The sequence below is a fragment of the Poecile atricapillus genome, chromosome 2 (assembly GCF_030490865.1).
Source record: "Poecile atricapillus isolate bPoeAtr1 chromosome 2, bPoeAtr1.hap1, whole genome shotgun sequence".
In the NCBI taxonomy this organism is placed as follows: domain Eukaryota; kingdom Metazoa; phylum Chordata; class Aves; order Passeriformes; family Paridae; genus Poecile; species Poecile atricapillus.
Genome location: NC_081250.1, coordinates 98,335,538 through 98,354,368, shown reverse-complemented (window position 1 = coordinate 98,354,368; position 18,831 = coordinate 98,335,538). Strand labels below are relative to the sequence as shown.

The 18,831-nt window shown below is 35.1% G+C and overlaps 1 protein-coding gene across 1 annotated transcript in view; it reads right to left on the bottom strand.

The window, feature by feature from the left end:
* Window positions 1-1,364: 1,364 nt before the first annotated feature.
* Window positions 1,365-18,831, bottom strand: part of TMX3 (thioredoxin related transmembrane protein 3) — a 29,127-nt gene continuing 11,660 nt past the window's right edge. The window contains exons 8-16 of the mRNA XM_058831862.1: window positions 18,685-18,762; window positions 16,729-16,795; window positions 14,645-14,743; window positions 12,653-12,710; window positions 11,900-11,953; window positions 11,521-11,577; window positions 8,011-8,140; window positions 5,780-5,848; window positions 1,365-4,398 (exon numbers count right to left, since the gene is read on the bottom strand). Coding sequence (XP_058687845.1) covers window positions 4,132-4,398; window positions 5,780-5,848; window positions 8,011-8,140; window positions 11,521-11,577; window positions 11,900-11,953; window positions 12,653-12,710; window positions 14,645-14,743; window positions 16,729-16,795; window positions 18,685-18,762 — 879 coding nt within the window. The 3' untranslated portion in view covers window positions 1,365-4,131. The remainder of the gene's footprint in view (window positions 4,399-5,779; window positions 5,849-8,010; window positions 8,141-11,520; window positions 11,578-11,899; window positions 11,954-12,652; window positions 12,711-14,644; window positions 14,744-16,728; window positions 16,796-18,684; window positions 18,763-18,831) is intronic.

Below are 18,831 nucleotides of genomic sequence, written 5' to 3'. Positions count from 1 at the left end.
ATTTTCATTCCCTTCATGTGTCAGCCATAGAGCTTAGAAAAGCTTCCATCTCTTAACACAGCCCAAAACCACCCACGATTTTGGTCAGGACAGTCATCAACCCAGAGGAAGACTACGCCAACTGTGCAACTGAGCTAAAAAGAAATTCTATTCCTCTTACTCGTAATCACCTTAGAGGTTTCCTTGCTTCTCTTTTTATTGTCGAAAGCCACAGTTCTCCATTCAAAAAATGCTTTATGTAAAATACTTGCAGTCTATGGATCCTTGCATTTTTCTACTCCTCAGTGTATAAGCAGAAGGAAGTTTGCTAGCAACAGGAGATTTCACATCAACTGCTAAATGGTGCTTTGTCAGTAAACTGTATACAGGATAGTCACAGTAATCCTTTAAAACGGTTAAAATTTCAGAAATCAGAGAATTGTTTCAGGAACATGTACTGCCTATGCATCTTAGGAAAACCTCCCAGGAGCCAAACAAAGCATTCAGCACAATACTGTCAAAATTGTCTTTGCTGGTTCCAGCAATGTCAGGTGCCACAACTCTGTGTGATTCGATCCATTAGAGATGTGTTCAGTGATGAGAACAAAACTGCGGAAAATGCTTTGCTCCCTGAGATTTGAGAGCCAGTACCAGTCTGTCACAGGATAATGCAGCCTGAAACATCTGTAGTTTCAGGAAATTTCAACAGCTTAAGGGAAATACATTCTGGTTTTGCACCCTTTTCACTGACTTGAGCTTTTGGCTGTCAACAATTCTCCACCCTCCCACTCCTCCAAATACAATTGCTTCTCCAAACATGCTGACAAAAGAGGAACAGGGTAAATTAGTTCTGGATCAAAACAGAGCAAGCTGAAACTTTTATTTAAGCAATTAATGAGAATGAAGCACTTTTGTGCCATCTTCATCACATCAGATGTCTGAGAGAGCCATCCTCCTCCCATCCTTTAAGCAGTGAGCACCACAGTGTGGACAAGAGCTGCTAAAACAGCCCAGGTAAATAATGAAGCAGCATGAGGTCGTGCACGTCCAAGTGCCAAGACTACTCAAGTGCTTCCAGAAGGAAATGTAAGCTAGGACAGGATGACTCATGTTACAGAAACTCCTGTAGGTCTGGTATTTTAAAATCTCTTTTTCAAAAATTCATTTGTGTTATACTGCCAGAGTGCTCACTAAATCACAGACAAGCAAATATAAACTCCTACCTCTAGAGACTACTTTAAAAATCCTGCAGAATACCAGCTGCATTTCAGTACTGCAAGACTGGAGGCCTAAAGTACACTTACAACAAACATCCCAGGAAACAGCCATGTACACAACATGCAACATCTAAGCTTGACACTGTAAATTAATCCAAAGGAAACAAGCTCTTTTAAAACCTTTTTATTACAGAAAAACAAAAGGCTTACACTTGACTTAAAAAAAAGCAGCATTATTTTTTGAATCCAAAGTTATTACAGTCAAGTTGCTTTAAGAAACCTCTAGAGACTGAAGGAAAGAATAAAATGCCCCTCCTCAGACAGCATTCTAGATTATTTGTGTAACCACACCAAACTCCTTAATTTCACATCACTTCTGACACCCAATATATGACCTGTCCCTGTTTCTTCTCCCCATGACTTGTTCAACGTAGCTGAGGGAAGGCCTTGATGAAAACAACAGTACATTTAAAGTCAAATTTTCAACAGTTCAGTACATGTCTGGTAGATACTAGAGTTCAGAAGTGACCATACAAGCTTTCCTTCTAACTCCAGCTATTAAGTGCTACAGTTTGAACAGATCCAAGTGTGATCCATTTTTTCCACAATATTTATCATTATTCAGGTCCACATCTCAGAATATTTCCCAGCAAGTCAACTGGCTACTACTGATTATAAACACAAACAAAAATAACCACAAAAGAAGAAGGCTCCATGTTGAAATAGTTCTTAGCAGTGCAACAGAACTCAGGTATTTTTTTTTTCCTTTTCATTACACTCTAGAGAAGGAACAGCACCATTCCAGTGACCACTTCAGGCTTTTTTAAGTCAATAGCTGCAGGTTTCCAGCCTGAGCCAACACTATATAAGCAACTGATCTGTATGGAAATATTAAGAAAAGAGACAAAGAAAACATACTACTGTCTTAATAGTCCTACATTTTGGCTATCAGCACTGAGTTGTGCAGAAGTCCAAAGAAATTTACAGATTTTTCATTAAGTTTTAAAATTTTTTTCAATAAACAACTCAGAAGCTCAATACCATTAAACAAAATACCCCTTTCTAAACACATTTTTAAGCACCTATTCCTCACGTATATGCTAAACCTATACCTCTCAAAGGTTCTACAAAAAAAAATCAACAAAAAGCAAGAAAACTCAAGTCACTATGTACAACTGGTTATAATGACAAAAATTAAAAAAAGACAATTCATAGAAAGAAAACAGAAAAAAAAAAAAAAAAAGGAAAAGAAGAACCATATCAGATACCTGCTTCTCAGTGTTCTGTGACCTTATTTAGGATTTATCCTCCAAAAAAGAAAAGATTTGTATTCATAATCAGACAAGGAATTGTTTTAAAAAAATTCTTAATCTGTTTACATGTTATTTATACTGTTTGATAACCAAACTCTTTCAAATCAGAGATCTACTTAAGGTACTCTGCATGGTAACCTGAAGCCAGCTGTTACCATACTACTTAAACAGAAGAAACAAGTTTCTTTCCCACAGGGAAAAATGATGCAATACATTTTCCCTGGTTATGATTCTACAGCATCATCAAATTTACTCAAACACAGAACTTGTCTATTTAAGCTTACTCATGGTTACTACTTAAAATTCCTTAATTTAGTGCTACAGCATAGCAATTTCTTACATGATCAAGCTGCCTTATAAGGAGGACATAACATTTTGTATTATATAGTAATGTAGCCTTAAGGAAAAAAAAACGAAAAAGAAAAAAGGAAAAAAAAGGAAAAATCCCAGCATGAATAGTTTGAGGAGGAGCAATACAAGTTATGTTTTCCTGGTATTTTCCATGACACTGATGCCAAAGGCTGCTTTATAGCTTATCATGGGAGTGTTTTAGCCCTGAACACAAATTAGTCCTTTTCGCAGTCACAGGTTTGTATTAGAAGTGGCTTTTATGATGAAACAGGTAACAAAAATGTTTTATTCTGATCAATGTTAATATTAAGTTCCATTAACTCCCTCCTCCAGAGTAGGTAACAGTCTCAAACAAAACTACCTAGCTCAAAGATATATAACAATCTCAAGTAAACACTGTAAAATAAATATATACCTTTCAAAAAGCTTGTCATTAGAGAGTTATACAAATAGTCAGGTGTTCATATCGATGTCTTCCTTTACCAAGCTGTGCTGCAGATTCAGGAAACTTACAGGTCTTTTGCACTTTAAGTGTGCAAGCACTGACAGAAAGTAATTAACAGGCAATCATGTTCTAAAAGGTTTTTAACGTAATTTCCCAATATTTTTATCTGCTAAAGCACTAATAAACACTTAGCATATAATTCCCACATCCTGTATCTAGTAAACGTTCTTGACTGCTAATAATTATATTATTACATGGCAGAACGATTCTCCAATTCCCATATATATTAAATATAAATTTAATTTCAGGAAACAGAAAAGTTTGTTGTTTTGGTTTTGTTTTTCTTTTCCCATAATAATGTCCAACAACATGTGACTTCTTAGAAAACTTGTAAATTGTCTTCAGCTATCAGGCTCTGAAACATTTTATAGCTCTCTTAACCTTTCCTTGTTTTCAGCTTTAATTTTATGAGTTTTAATTTGATTGAGTGCATAGCTGGGCTATATCAGTAGCGGTTCATCGCATATAGTAAGGTCGAGTAACATCATCTCTTCTGGAAATGAACAATTCAAAACTCCTACAAAAATGGTGTAGAACTGTACCTGAAAATTTCTTCAGTTTAAATTGCTCTTTGTTAATCTACTAAGGACAATTAAGAGAACATCCATTTTTTTTCTGTCAATTTCTGAGAAAATGTGAATACATGCAAGCCAAAACTACCGTTATGCAGATAAAACAGTCCTCTTTCATGAAGATAATCAATAAATGACAACTGCCAATAAATAAGTCTGTTTTGAAATTCTAGAGAATTCTCTTGCTAAACAAGTTAGTCCTTTTTCTTTTCCATAATGTCTTTCTGTTTAAGCTCTCCATCTGAAAGTTCTGTGTATTTTCCACTCTTTTCCTCCTCTTGTTCTTCCTCACTGCCTTCGTCTGTGAGCTCCCGATCACCACTTTCCTTTTTAGCTCCCTCATGCTCAAATACCTCTCCCTCTGTATCAGCTGTGCAGATTCCGTAACACATGATGCTGATGACCCCCAAGGGTAACCCAAAGAGGAAGCATCCCAGCAGTGGTGAACTCTTGAATACAGACTGTTGAAAGAGAAAGTAAAAACCACTTTCAGTGAATATATAATGCATTACTTCTCTTATCACTCTGTGTATTTATTCAAAAAACATCCAAAATGAGAATCAGTATTTTTTAGAGGGATCATGGAATCAAGTAGGTTGGAAAAACCTTTAAGATCATCAAGTCCAACCTATGACATAATATCACCACCACCAAAAGCACAGCACTAAGTGCCACATCCAGTCTTTTCTTAAACACCTCCAGGGATGGTAAATCCCATCACCTCCCTGGGCAGCCCATTCCAGTGCCCAATCACCGTTTCTGTCAACAGCCTCTTCCTACTGTCCAACCTAAACCTTCCCTGGTACAGCTTAAGATTGTGTCCTCTTGTCCTAATGGATCTCTTGTTTTGGCTTTTCTGCTTGCTTGATTTGTGTTTTATTATTGTTGTTGCTTTGTGGGTTTTGTTTTTTTTTAATAAGGTTTATTTGCTTTCTTCTGCAAAAACAGCAAGGAGTCCTCAACTTCAACAATTTCTACTATAAGTTCACAAAAAATGACACAGAAGTTCAAATATTACAATATTGCATTGGGACAGTTAATGTTTACATGCCAACTGCATATCCCATGAATTCTTTGAAGCTTTAGAAACACTTGGTCTAAGAGTGTTAAAAAACACTTCGAAGAAAAATGTTTCATCTCTTTTGTCTTGTTCTCAAAAATCAGTCTGTAGAAAAATTCTAAAAAGCTTCCTGTTGAGGAGTAACTTAATGGCACAGGAAGAAGGAAACCTCAAAAACCTCAGAAACTGGTGGCTAAATATTGTACTTTCACAGAAGTTTGGAAGATACTCATTTAGAAACAAGTGAGTTTCAACTTAAATTCACAGCATAGGTTTATTTGCTTGTGCAGGACAAGTGAAGAAATGGATTTGTGTACATCTTCCCAACAAAATTTTGTTAAGCATAATTAACTGATGAGAAAGATGATAAAAATGTTTTCTTTAAAACGACACAAAGAGTAGTATTTAATCCCCTTATGCTCCAAGCAATTAAACCAACAATGTAACCTTCCTCAGAAGAGTGAAATTGTATCAGTTTCAGAAATGGATGTCAAAAGGGTCAAGGAAAAGATCTTGAATTCTCTCTGTTCTATCCCTTAATACATGTCAGGCATACAGAAGAGCAGTGAAAAATTAAGAAACAAAATATGTTGAATATTTATTACACATATTATTGAAAACTTTAATCAAGAAGTTAATTTGGCTTAAACCTATACATATAATATATATGCAATATATACAATATAAAACAACTCATATAAAAATAGTTCTAAAACCCTCTGAAAGTATTTGTATCCTGATTGAAAAGAGCACCATCTAATTCAATGAGAAATAAAACTCACCACTATAGTAGACTTGGCATCATAGATTATTCTCTTGATTCGTTGCAGAAGTCCATCACCACCCTGGGCCTGAAATTTCAAATGGAACCATGTCAAAACTGCGGACACTTTTCAGTTATGATTCCAAAAGTTCATTCTTCAGACCTTGCAATCTTAAGGCCCTTTAGAAGGAAATGAAAAGTAATTATTCTTACATCTCATGATGCCCAGACACTCCAACTTGCCAAGCTTGGACAAAGATTACTCAGTAGTCTCATGAAAAAATCTCTCACAATTGTTTCAAACAATCAGTGCCAACTTGGACAATGGGCTGACTCTCTCTCTTACCATAAAGAAACACTAACAAAAACTAGCAACTGTCCCGATGTAACAATGGTAAAACTGCAGAGCTCTTCTGAACTTTCCTGCAGCTGTTGAACATCCACTTAGGGATTATGACAGCACAGTTAGAAAAATCTAAGAACTAAGCAAAGAAGAGATATGAAGGTGTAATAAGTAAAACCTGCGTCAAGCAATGACAGACTATACTTACACTGCCCCCTAATTGAGCAGTGTTTGAAATAACTACGTGAATCAGAAGGCAATTTGTCTGCTGAACAGTATCAGTTTTCACCTTCCTTGAGTAGCCAGAGAAACAAACTCAATGTTTGGAAGTCAACTCATCAGCACATGATCTGGCCAAAACCCCTCAATAGCAAAAAAAATCCACAAAGATGAGACAGACTCACAAAAAGTTACCTACAGAGTCTTACAGAATAATAATAAAGTCCAGGTGAATAATCCAACACTTCCCAAGGAAGAGAAGGGGAAACAACACACATAAATTAATTTCTCTGTGATTCAGAAAGTCTGCATCCTATTAGTTGTTTACCAGCATACTTTGAAGACTCTCATTCCTCAACAGCTGCACAACTTCTTGGGCAGAGAACGCAGCCAAAGTAGTGCCATTTTATGTCTACAGAGACCTTAAATACAGACCAGCTTAAATGAAGTCATATCCTGTATTTTTGTATTGTACAGAGATGTGAATTTAGACTGACCTTTAATCACTCTAGCTGAGATACTGCAAACAAAAGATAGAAAGACCTAAGTGACACTATGGCAAAAAACACGAGGCATCACAAATGATTTTTCTCCAAGTAAAAAAAAAAAAAAAAACAGACAGCAACCAATTACATTTGTTGTTTCAACCAGAAAGGTACATACAAATAGAGTCCAAAAGTTGTTGATAAAGCAATGCACTTAAAAAACATTCAAAAAGTGAACAAAGAACCACCAAGTTATAGCAATACCCATAACACTGCAACTGAAAGCATGGCCAGTGAAGTCCTGAACAACACATAAATCCAACTATATCATGTTCTATATCAATCAGAGAGATTAAATAAACCCAAGTACCCCATATGACAAACATCTTCTGCATTATTTGCCATTACCAACCAATGACCTAAAACTGCTGGCATAATGTAAAGTGGGACTCAGCTAACACAGGAAGCACTCAACCTTTGGCATAAACCAAAAACAGGCTTCTCCCAGGAGGCAGCCAAATTGTTAGATATCAGCTCCCCTTTGTGGCAAAGCCTTCTTTCCCCAGAAGCATAAGTGAAAGTTCTGCTCCATGACCTCTTTCCTCATCCACACAACATAGTCCAATTTATGGTACACTGAGGGAAAAAATACTCAGAAATTATCCCAGTCACCAATTCCAGTTGTTTTAATTCTGTTATTTTAACAAAAGACAGCTCTTATTTTAATTTTAGAGGAGAGAGGAGTAAGCTTGTGTCCATTTCTAACATTCAAAGCAAGTATAACACAGTTTTTTGAATCTGAAGTTGTAATTACTCCAGCTATTTAATTTACTAATTTTCCACTGAAAAGAAAGGATGCAGTTGAATTATGCACTATAATTCAAAATTTTAAACAAATGCGTTTAATGCAAACCAGGAGATGAATAAAAATCTCTCCATCTACAACTGCACCAGTAAAAGGAATATCAAAAGAAGCCAGCTAACATTATGCTATAAACAAAAGCAAGCTTGCTTTGTACAACATGCAACAGCATGACTCCAGAATTTACAATCGCATATTCAGAGACAGCACCCAAGACAGTAAGACAGGACAGGAATATTAAACACATGCATAACTATCACAGTAACCAATTTTTTCCCTTACTTTAGCATCTATGGAAATAAACACTAACCAGTATATTCCAAGCCACTATGAAGACTTACTTCAGCTGTACCATCCAGGATATTGTTAATAAACTGAACCATGTCTTCTGTGCTCTCAATGTGCCTATCTGGTAGAAAATACTGCTGATTGGAGGTATTCAATACAACAATAGTAGGGATTGTCAAGTCACTGGAAACACAAAACAGAAAATTTCTATATTTAAAGAACTACCATATAAAATACTGCAATTCATATAATCCCTACATCATTTCAAAAGGAAATGCATTAATCTTCCTTTCATATTTGTTCTTCATAGGAATTCTTTAAAAACAAGAAAGCAAGAGAAAAGCGGGATACTTGGCATAGTATGGTATGGACATGAATGGTACAGGCATGTTTCTCATTAATATTATTTTCCTTCACATCTGTGTCAGTGATGCTGTTGAAGCTTTCAGCATTTTACATACCCAGAGCAACTGTAAATCAGGTACTTTATGACTTTCCAAATAGTAAGAGATCACAGCAGCCTTGTACATCAAATGCATTAAATATTTAAGCTCACAAAGGCAGACGTGTAACTCAAAAATGTAATCCCACACAACCATTGTCTAACTCATCACCTTTATCAATCAGCCTCTGCTGGTCAAAAGAATAAACCATGCCAAGCATAGCTTTTCTACAGCTCTTTTAGATATGGCTTATGAGGAACAGAGTTTTTAAAGAATTATTACTCTGCCGTTAACCTTCATGTGCATGTGCAATAAATACATCGTAACCGGAAAGAAAAAAAAAGGAAAAATGTTGGAAATTATCTCTGGACACAAACAAGTTTAATCTTCTGTTCACTGTAGCACCAAATTCAACATAAGATCAAGTTTAGGAAATTTTAATATTGCAAAAGTACACTGCTCAAAAAGGAAGATTTAAATACATTAAACAAAATCTCTGTAGTCTTTATCAATTTTCTACAATTCTGTCAGTAATGAGTTCAAGTACTTCCTTCAAAGCAGAAGCAATGCAAACCTTGTTTTTGTACGTTTTCACCCTTGTCTAATAGTGTCTCATCCACGTACCCTTGTAATCATGGAAAATCGATGACAATTTCAGTCTTACCTGTGGCTATCAACTGGTAGTAAATTATTTAATGAAAATACTGGTTATTTACTCAAGATGCCCATTTTTCATTGGAGTCACTGAAACTGTCCTAAATTTTCTCTCATTTTAGAGTTTTAATTCGGTTTTAATTCAAGTGCAAACATAAAAGTTAAAAAGTTTCTAATACTTATGTATCACAATTTTCTGAACTTCTAGAAATCTGAATACTTAAAGACTTAAAGACTCTGTTCCCACTACTGAAGCTGAAAGCATGGTGGCACCTCAAAAAACATAAGGGCAATTACAGGATAACAAAATAATGCCATCTTTTAAATGGAACTTTACAAAAAACAGCCAAATAACACAACTTTGTACATCGAGGCAGCCTGCAACATAAGAGTCACTAAATACAACATTTTCACTTAAAATTTTTATTCTTTTCTTACTAGGGACAAAGAAGAAATCTAAGTATAAGGTGCTCAAACCAAGTCAGGTGTTTTTGGAAGCATCTAGTAACAAGTTATCACTTTCTGCCAAAATATGCCCTCCCAGCCAAAACAGAACAAGTTTTATTAATTAGATGCAGAGTTTCTGTTTCATTTAACAGTCTGGTAACTGATGTTCTTGGATGTGGTTGTAGAGCAGCTGAAAGGTAACCTCCATATACAGATTTTTTACGCTATACAAAAGCTCACAAAAGCACATTTAATGTGTTACTTTCAAGAGCAGTGGAGAGTTCTACATACACCTATAGCTGTCAGTGATATTATACACCTTAGCTTATAAAAATTCAGTAAAATACTGAAAAGCATTTTTTTAGGTAAAATTTTAGGTAAAATTATGTATTTTAATTAAAATACATAATATTCTAATTTATTATTTTGTGCATGGTTTTAAATGTACTATTTCTAACCCAACAAAAGCATGTTCATACACTGCTGAAAAGACAGAAGAATTATAATGTCTACTAATGAAGTTACAGCCAAGTCCATAAATGTACTTCTGTCAAGGTCTAATTCTATCCCCAGAAACCATACAATATTTTGTCCTTTGTAAAGAACACAGAATTTGCTCCTATGTGCATCTCACATGGTAAAAAGTGTTTCGTGATACATTTCTCATTATTCGTATTTTTTTCTATTTCCACTTGCTGCCATCTGGTGTCAAACTGAAGCAGTAGCAATACTTTTTTTTTAAATTCAAATTTAACTCATGTAGCCACATGAAGAGCCACTACTTTGAACATAATTCACTGCATTCTTTTGCAAATTCCTACTTATGCTTGAAAGGCATACACTGGGTTTAGAAAATAATTCAAAGCCGGTGAGTACTTGAACCAGAACTTCCCATATACTACAAAGAATAAAGTTAGGCATTTTGCAGATTCACTTAAACAACCCAACCAGCCAGACCAGACTACATCACTACCACTCCAAGTGGCAGTTCTGCCTTCTTTCCCTTCATTTCCTTCCTCCCAGGCATCTCATGTCATCTCCCTCCCTTACATCTCTGCACATTCATGCCAGTACTCAGCAGAGTAGAAGGGAATAACATTGTTGAATCAGCAAAATAACTTCCCTACTTGCCCAGACAAAAAGCCAAACACTTTTTTGACAGATAAACAGGATGAAACAGCTCAGCAGACAGACATAAGAGCCTGCACAGGAGAAGCAATTAAGTGAGGAAGGTCTCACTTTTGGCAATTATAAAGCACTAGCTTTATAATTCAATCAAATTCATATAATCACATAATTTTAATGGAGAGACATTTGTTTTTAAATCAGGTCTTAATCTACAGACATTCTACAAAAATACAGACCTTGTGCTTTTGGGTCCACATGAAGCTTCTTGAATTTTTAGGTGCATGAGTGCTTAATTAATGTGTCGATCCCTGAGAAATGGTTTTGGAAAACTTACAGAATTGTAACACTGACTCCTGGTTTTTCTTTCTTTCAGAACTCCAAAGGCCAGAGGACAAGTAGTTAACTACAAATGTCAAGCAACTCAACTCTCTAATCATGCATTTTTTAGAACAGGATCATAGTAAGGGCAACTGGCAAGCACCTTGTTAAACCACTTATATTTTTCAAAATATACCATGTACATATCAAGCACAGACAGCATCTTCCATGCATTCTATGCTATTCTGAGAAAGTGCATTTCTATGCATGTCTTAAAAATACATCAAGAATGAAAGCCTCACAATTCTAACAGTTAGTAATTTAACAAAGTAAACCTAAAAGATAAGCTTTGTCAATCAGCATTATCAGTAAGCCAAACATCTAACAATAAACTATACATTTACACAGTTTAATTTCACAAATAACTGATATTATGGTACAGGCTGAATTCTGATGACAGTGAGTTTTTCTTAAGTCATGAAAGCCAAGAATTTTTTTAAGATTATTTTCAATTAAATACACTTGGTAACAAACACAGGAGAAGAAAGACTACTCAAATAAGAATTTACTTACTCCATTAGTAAACTATTAATGTAATCATTTCCATCCATATGGCCAAACTGGAAGTCCCTGTAAGAGAAGTGGTTAAAAATAAAACAATGAAAAAGTGGATTTCAAAATAGTGGGTTTCACCAAAAGTTCTTCCTTAAGTATTTTTCCTATACCTGAAAATGAGGGCACACACCCAGCAATGTAATTCAAAAAGAGTCATGATCTAGAACACAGCATTATGAAACACAGTCAGTTAATGAAATGGTCCTATTAAATATCAGTATAAAAATACAAAAGCAGACACTGTAATGTTTTTCACTTAGGAAAAATAAGTGACTACTGTCATAGAAAGATTAACGTAGAAGCCCAATTAAAACATCAGAGTACCATGTGTGCCTACCTGTGAAAGTGATCCCGATAATCTCTGGCAACTTCCTGAATAATAGACTTTAATCTGGAAGGAAAAAAATTGGCATTGATAATCCAGGATAAACTCTTTCTAAATACAAACAATAAACATTGAGATTTCTCCAGTATACAGCAACAAGGACTAACAAAAAACACCTTGTTCATCTTGCTTAGTTCCTAAAGGTCGAAAATAGCTACACAGTACATGAACAGTATTTTTTTTAGTCTGTCTATGCAATTGGAAAAGGACAAGGGAAGGTCTTGTTCCTCTCAGTCTCTTCAGCAAACTCCAACCCCAGCAAAAACATCTCTTCTTTAAAATCCCACAGACAACTAATATATAAGCATCACTAGCTTAATTTACAATGCAACTGAACTGAAGCACAGTCATATGTTTAAACTCACTGAGTTCATCTCAAAGTCATCCAAACTCAAGCACTTTTGTCTATGTTTAAAAGGTGACACAATAGCTTTTAAAAGCTATGAGATCACCATTTGCTCCAGTGATCTCATTAACAAATAGCAGAACACTGATATAGGAACTCCCAAGCATCTCAGTGAATACACAGGTGCTTCAACCAAGCCATAAATTAAGTAAGATTAGTACACGAAGTCAGAAATTAAAGAACATTTACAATTAAACCCACTTATTTAACCTGTATTTCTCAATATTTATGAAACATCCAAACTTCCCTATGTCATACCAGCACATTTCTCCCATAGTCACCAATACTCAATTCTGTACCTGGTATGTTCCACTGAAGAGTTCTTATCATCAATGACTGCAATAGCCACAAGTTTTCCTAAAATAAGGAATAAAATTATTGAAACCACTTAAAAAGAAACACACATACTCCAGTGGGAAATATGTCAACTTAGAAAATCAGGTAATCCCCTCCACAGACAGGAATTAGTTTTTAAATATAAACCAGCCTCACAGCCAAAGAGCCTCTACAAGCTGAGCATCCTGTGGTCTTAAAGCTATTGAAAATAAATTAAGATGGGGCTTAATGCCACCAGCATTGTATGAAAAGCCTATCTATAGAAAGAAGTTAAAAGGGAGAAAATGCAGATAAAAATTAATTTCCTACTCAAGCTGCATATTAGCATATACCTAAATATGAGGTTATGGAGATATGCAGCAATTACAAACTGATTCTAAGCAATTAAATCACTATTTTATGGATTTAAACGTTTGACAGCCCTCTGTCAGAGGATCTAAAAGGTCAATGCCAGAACATACTAATCTTTTCAAGATTTGCTTTGTGAAGTTTTTCTGATTAAAAGAAAAAAAAAAACCTCCAAACCCAAAGAGTGCTGTGGTCAATCAGATAGAAGTGTGTTAAAAAAGCTGGCCAAACTTTCTCCAGACCAAGCCCTTGCAGTTAAGAAAGCAGATCTGTTAACACTGCAGTCATCAATCAGACAAACCCAAGACTCCAGCGGCTGATTTTTCAGCTCTCTCCAGATGCCACAATTCACTCAAAATCCTCCCCACCAAGCCAACCAATTGCTCAGCTCCTACCTACCACCACGCCACAGGAAGCATTCCTCTCAAAAACAGAAAGTCACTCTCGTTCAAGTAATGCTGGGTTTTAAGGGCAAGATCTATGATTCATTCTCATACTTCCTTGTGAAACAGCAGCAGCTTCTCCCCATCCTACTTCTTCCACACATCAATTCTCAGTTTTTCCTCATTTCTTTCCACCCTAAGACACTACCTAATGACACTACGAGACAACTAATGACCTTTTAGACTGCAAAAGATGATCTAAATAAATTCCAAGTACTATGTATTAATACATAAAGCTCTTTAAAATAAATGATGGCTTAAGAAAGTCAATTTTTTTTTTTATTTGAAACTTGAGGAATTGTTAGTTAAAAATATAACAGGAAAAAATATGCTATATTTAAACAACTTGCAACGGCATTTCTGTAAGTAATTTAAAGTAACGGCATTTAAAATGAAGGTGTAACAATATTAGCTTCATAAACATGTAAGAAGAATATGTCTCTTCTTGAAAATAAACATTTTAAAGAATATGTTTAAAACCTGAAAGAACTCAATGTTGACTGAATGTAAATATTTTGAAATGGAATATAGATGATAAGATGTCTTGGCCTGGAAAAATCAACACTTACAGTATTTTTTCTGATACCTCAGAGTGTCTATACACCTTAAGAGCAGTACAACTAATTTGCCTTTTCCAGAGGTCACCTGGCTGCAAAAGTTTAATCTGGCCTGTAGAACTTTTGCGAAAGAAAAGCTGAAGTTTTCATTCATTTTTTATTTAAGTTTTTCCCCACTTCAATACATGCTTCCCTCCCTTTCTTTCTGCATCTATTTCAAAGATTCCAAAATCCACTAGATGTAAGATATCTGGACAATCTATATTTGATACTTATAAATCCAATTTTAAAATTCCCTGCATGTATTCCAAGAGGTAATATGCAACTTAGACAAAATATAAGGTGCTCTTAAATTAAAAGTCCTACTGATTTTTGTGACTACTACAGGATTAGATACACTGACTTTCATGTTGTGAGGAATGGACTTATGAAGACTGTGGATGAAACCTCTAGTCACAGGTCAGTCCAATATCAACATAATACTGCCACTATCAGCTCTACCCTGATATTAATTTCTGACATTTAAAAACATGTTCTTAGTACTTGCTTGATTTTTCTTACTGTTTAGTACACAATGTCAAAAAGTTTAGGACCAGCATCATCTCACCTGTATCTCCAAGTTCATACAGTGTAAAGCCATCTACATGAAGGTAACCTTGAAATCTTTCTCTGTTTATCCAGGATGACAAATCACCATCTTCATATTCTGACATTTTAAAAAAATAAAGAGAGAATTACATTTTTTTAAGAGGTGGGCCATCAGATTTGCTATTTCAGTAAAATGGAGGCAACCACTATTTTTTTTTCCTTTTTTCCCTTTATTCTTGTTAGACCAATTATCACACTTTTATGGGCATTTCAAGTTTGAAAACTTCTAATGCTATTTTTAACAGCTGAACAAAAAGTGTATTATAGAAAAGTGTGAAAAGTCGATTTGCTGGTTTTATTTTCTAAATCAAGGATAAACGATGCTGTATGAGAAGCTAACAGTGACCCAGTGCAGAAAGGAACAGGTTCAAACCCTGATTTTAAAGGGGTACGTGTGCATAACTTGTCTGGTTTCAAACAAGGTAGAGATATAAAAATACAGAAAGCAGTATTTGTGAGAGTCCTTAAATGAAAAATGAAAAGAAAGATCAAGAAAAATCAGATGCATTAAACAGCAGTGTGAACTTAAATGAACAAATAATCATGTATGACTGACAACCAGTTTTTACTGGTTTAAGGTAAGGTTTGAAGGCTGGTTTAAGATGCTAATGTTTTAACCTATTAAGAATTAAATTCCAATACATACCGTCAATTGACTTGTCATCTAAATCACAAGTAAAAAAGAAAAACATATATACACATATGTTGCATTTTATGTGAATAAATGCACCATAGTTAATTTGTTTTAAATCCTATTGCACAGACTGAAGTATCAAATAATTTCAGGTTAACAATTACCTGCCGTAAGGTAGCAGCAAGTAATTCCAAGCATAAAGCAACCCATGGATCCATTTCCCCTACTACAGAGAAGGAAAAATCCCAAACTAAAACACCAGACAGAGGTCACAGCACTGAAGTGCATTCTGCTAGAATGTTTTCCTCATAGTGAGCTCTTCAAATTTGTGCCAGTCGTAACAGTTGCACATAAAACCTTATTCAGTCTCTTACACTGCGTCTTCATGATTTGTTTGACTTCCAATAATGTTTCTGGTACATTATGAAAAAGTAATTTTTTTACAAAGTAAATTAAAAGCCTGAATTATTACAGCTTTTGCATTTGTTTTAGAAAATGTGGAAAAAGCAAGCAGGCTACAGAGCAAAAGAAGTGTTTCTCTGAAAAGCTTTCCTTCTCCAGAATTGCTAAAAGAGATAAAAAATATTAAATGCAAATCAAGGAGGCTATAGAGTGGATTTTTATCTGGAGGCATCAAACTGAAGACAGGTACATCTATTCTACGAAGACAAACAACACCCTTGATGGTCAACCAGAAATATTTTGCTGTGGTACTACTTATCCTAGGAAATTATACCAGCAGAATAATCTTCTGAGTGGCATGTTTTCAACTTAAAATGACAACCTGCATTTAAAACAATCTAAATCAAGAGCAGATGCTTTTGCAAATAAAGTGGTGTGCTTACAAGCCCAGGCTATGCAATGTAACTATGAGCGTGTGTACATGCTTCTAACATGCACGGGCCTTATGGTACAGTCTGAGCACAAAAAAATAATCTTGTATGTGGATATGCACACATGTATATAGCTATACAGGTGTACTGGCCTCAGGTACTGCAGATATACACTGCAGAAATAGCAGTGTTAAAAAACACTAGCAGCTTTGGGTGTCCATTCTACAGCGTACACAAGCCTATGTATATGATGAATTTGTACAGTGAGGGAAGAAGTAACTTTTCTAAGTACATTAATGCTTGTGAAACAGTAATATGGGGAGCTACATCTTACTGAAAGCAAAAAGCAAACATCATCATTTCTACTTCAGTACTGCTAAACCAAATTCCTTGCATTTTGTTGTGGAAGAACTAGTAATTTTTTTTCTCTTTTCCTTCATGAAGGAGCTGCCATTTATCCTAAAACTGAAGAATTTCCCAGCATCCCTACATACCCTTCAAAAAATCCCAACTCCTCCAGTTTCTCCATATATGCTTTAAATATCTTGTCTTAAGGTAATGTCCACTTTTACTTACCATCATAAACAAAGTAAGTTCCATCTTTGAAGACCATGACAGCAGGCAATTCAGGCAATGTCACATACTGAAAGAGTCAGGTTTCAATTAATCCATGGAAGATTAAAAGATTTTTAAACAAAATAAACCATCTGAAAACACGTAAATGTAGTTCACGGGGAAAATCTCTATGGACACCTAAATATTTTCTGTCAACATGTATTAAGATAATTTATCAATTTCTGTATATTAAAAGTAACACAACATAAATATATTTTTTGAGAGGTGGATCTCTCAAAGCATAAAAGAAACACGATTTTTACTGGTATCTGGAGTAGCATGAAGAATAGTTTATGGATTGGACGTGGACTTTAGATAAGAAATTGTAGCTTGAGGGTTTTATCAATCATGCTCTCAGTTTCCAATTTGTGATGTTGTCAGCATACCTGTCATATTGCTACTTCTACTAAATGGAAACTCAATTTTGCAGAGTAAAATAGTACCACTGGCAACATGTGCCACTAAATCTGGGCTATTTCCTGTGCTTCAGACTGATGGGACTATAAAGAAACAGCTTCAGCACACAGGGCTGCAAACAGGCGTATTTAAACAAGTAACAATAGCCTGTATTACCATGCTAAACATGGTATTTAAGATGGTCAGGAACATACTGAAAAAAAAAAAAGCTGTAGAACCTTTCTTCTTGGAACTCAATTTTATTCAGCTCATGTTTTTTGTGAACTGCCATAGGAAAAATACTGCATTTACTCCTTAGTCCTTGCTAGCATTCTAAGCTAAAATTTTAACAGCATTTGTTGATAAGAAAGAATTGCATCATAAGCTTAGTTTTGATCACATCGTCTGAATTTTCTGATTTATTGATATGTTTTGGAAATGTAAGGAGAACATCATTTCCAAATGACATGCCTTCTGTCATTCTGAATTACCTTTCTTGTAAAAGCAGTAATTTATAATATTATAGCTGATATGAATAAGCAAGAAGGTAGTCCCAGATGATATTTGTTCTCTTCCTTGCCCGAAACATAATTCAACATCTTTGAAGGACAAATCAATCAGTGTGCAGTTTAAAGTTTGCGAAAGATGCCTAAAACTTGGAACAATATTACCTAAGGTGACAAAACAAAGCCTAACAATGAACACTGGAATGCAAAGGCTCATTACAACTCTGAAACCTGTTCTATTTACGGTGGTACAAAATGCAGCTGCCTCAAAACAAAACAACAAACCAAATTATGCACGTTCTCTCATTAATCCCCAACTAACTTCAAAGTCAAAAGTTAGTAGGCATAGGGCAGTATTAGGTCCCACTTGGAAAGAACAATAAATGAAAAAGTCTTAAAGTTTGCTACAACAAATAAGCAACAATGGTTAGACTCACTACAGTAATACCAATTTTTTTTCACCCTTGTGATGAACTGTAAGAAATTTCCTTGTCACAGAATCCTCAAAAAAAGCAGTAAGAGAATTCTGTAGCCAGTGGACTGGACTGGCTGATCCCTGGGCAGACTAATGTGTTGATCAGCTGTATTGTACAAGACGAAAATAACTTGCCTCTTCACTTACTTCTGATTACTAGGTACCAGTAATTCATGCTACAAACCCCCTAATTAGCTATAAAAGTGTTTAGTGAAAGGACTGTTAAGGGCAACAAGTTTTGCATTGCCTAAAAAATCAAGTTATCTACTTTCTTGAGCAAGTTGTGTGGCTCATATCGAGTTCTGATTAATTTTATTAATATGACTGAACAAGTAATTTGGTCTAAACAATATAATGACAGATTGAAACTTGGGTTGTATTCTCTCCCTTTACCGAGTCAAACATTACATGTTTCAGTGTAATTACTTAGATATCTACCAAAGCCAAACATACGGTAAGAAGCCATCAAAACAGCAAAATTGCAGAGATGAGGAGAAAAATGCCATTTCTGAGGAAGCAGTAGGAATGGAAACAGCTTACCTCAGGTAGCACATCTTCTGAGGCAGAAAAAAAGTACGTATAAACTATTAGTTCTGAAGCAACCTCAATGTATTTTTCCTGAAAAAATACAAACAATGTTTTTTTTAATTTCTGACTTTTTAGTACGTGTCAAACAAAAGCTTTGTG